The sequence below is a fragment of the Myotis davidii genome, unplaced genomic scaffold, assembly GCF_000327345.1.
Source record: "Myotis davidii unplaced genomic scaffold, ASM32734v1 scaffold1006, whole genome shotgun sequence".
Taxonomy (NCBI): domain Eukaryota; kingdom Metazoa; phylum Chordata; class Mammalia; order Chiroptera; family Vespertilionidae; genus Myotis; species Myotis davidii.
In genome coordinates this window covers 564,100-564,393 of record NW_006297143.1, presented here as the reverse complement: position 1 = coordinate 564,393, position 294 = coordinate 564,100, and the positions used below count along the sequence as shown (strand labels likewise).

At 67.3% G+C, this 294-nt stretch overlaps 1 protein-coding gene across 1 annotated transcript in view; it reads right to left on the bottom strand.

Moving 5' to 3' along the window:
- Window positions 1-294, bottom strand: part of LOC102774999 (complement C4-A) — a 14,572-nt gene that overhangs the window by 1,379 nt on the left and 12,899 nt on the right. Inside the window, exons 33-34 of the mRNA XM_006772868.2 lie at window positions 243-288; window positions 72-155 (exon numbers count right to left, since the gene is read on the bottom strand). Coding sequence (XP_006772931.1) covers window positions 72-155; window positions 243-288 — 130 coding nt within the window. The remainder of the gene's footprint in view (window positions 1-71; window positions 156-242; window positions 289-294) is intronic.

Here is a 294-nt window from a genome sequence, read left to right as displayed (position 1 = left end):
ACCCCGAAAGCTCCCTGTTCCAGGCGCCAGGCCCGACCGCAGCCCCCTCCACCCCAGCCGCGCCCGCGTACAGAAGTGCAGCACTTGGACGACACTCGTCTCGAAGAGGCGGAAGGCAGCTCTGGAATCTTCTCGGAGAACCTTAACCTGGAAGCCTGTGAGGGAGTTCGGGGACAGGAGGAAGGTGAGCTCGGGGCTGCCTGCGGGCCCCCCCCCCCAGGCCCCGAGGGCGGGGGACTGACCGTAGTCCACGCGGGGGTAGTAGCAGGCGAACTTCATCCTGTAGCCCTCCTC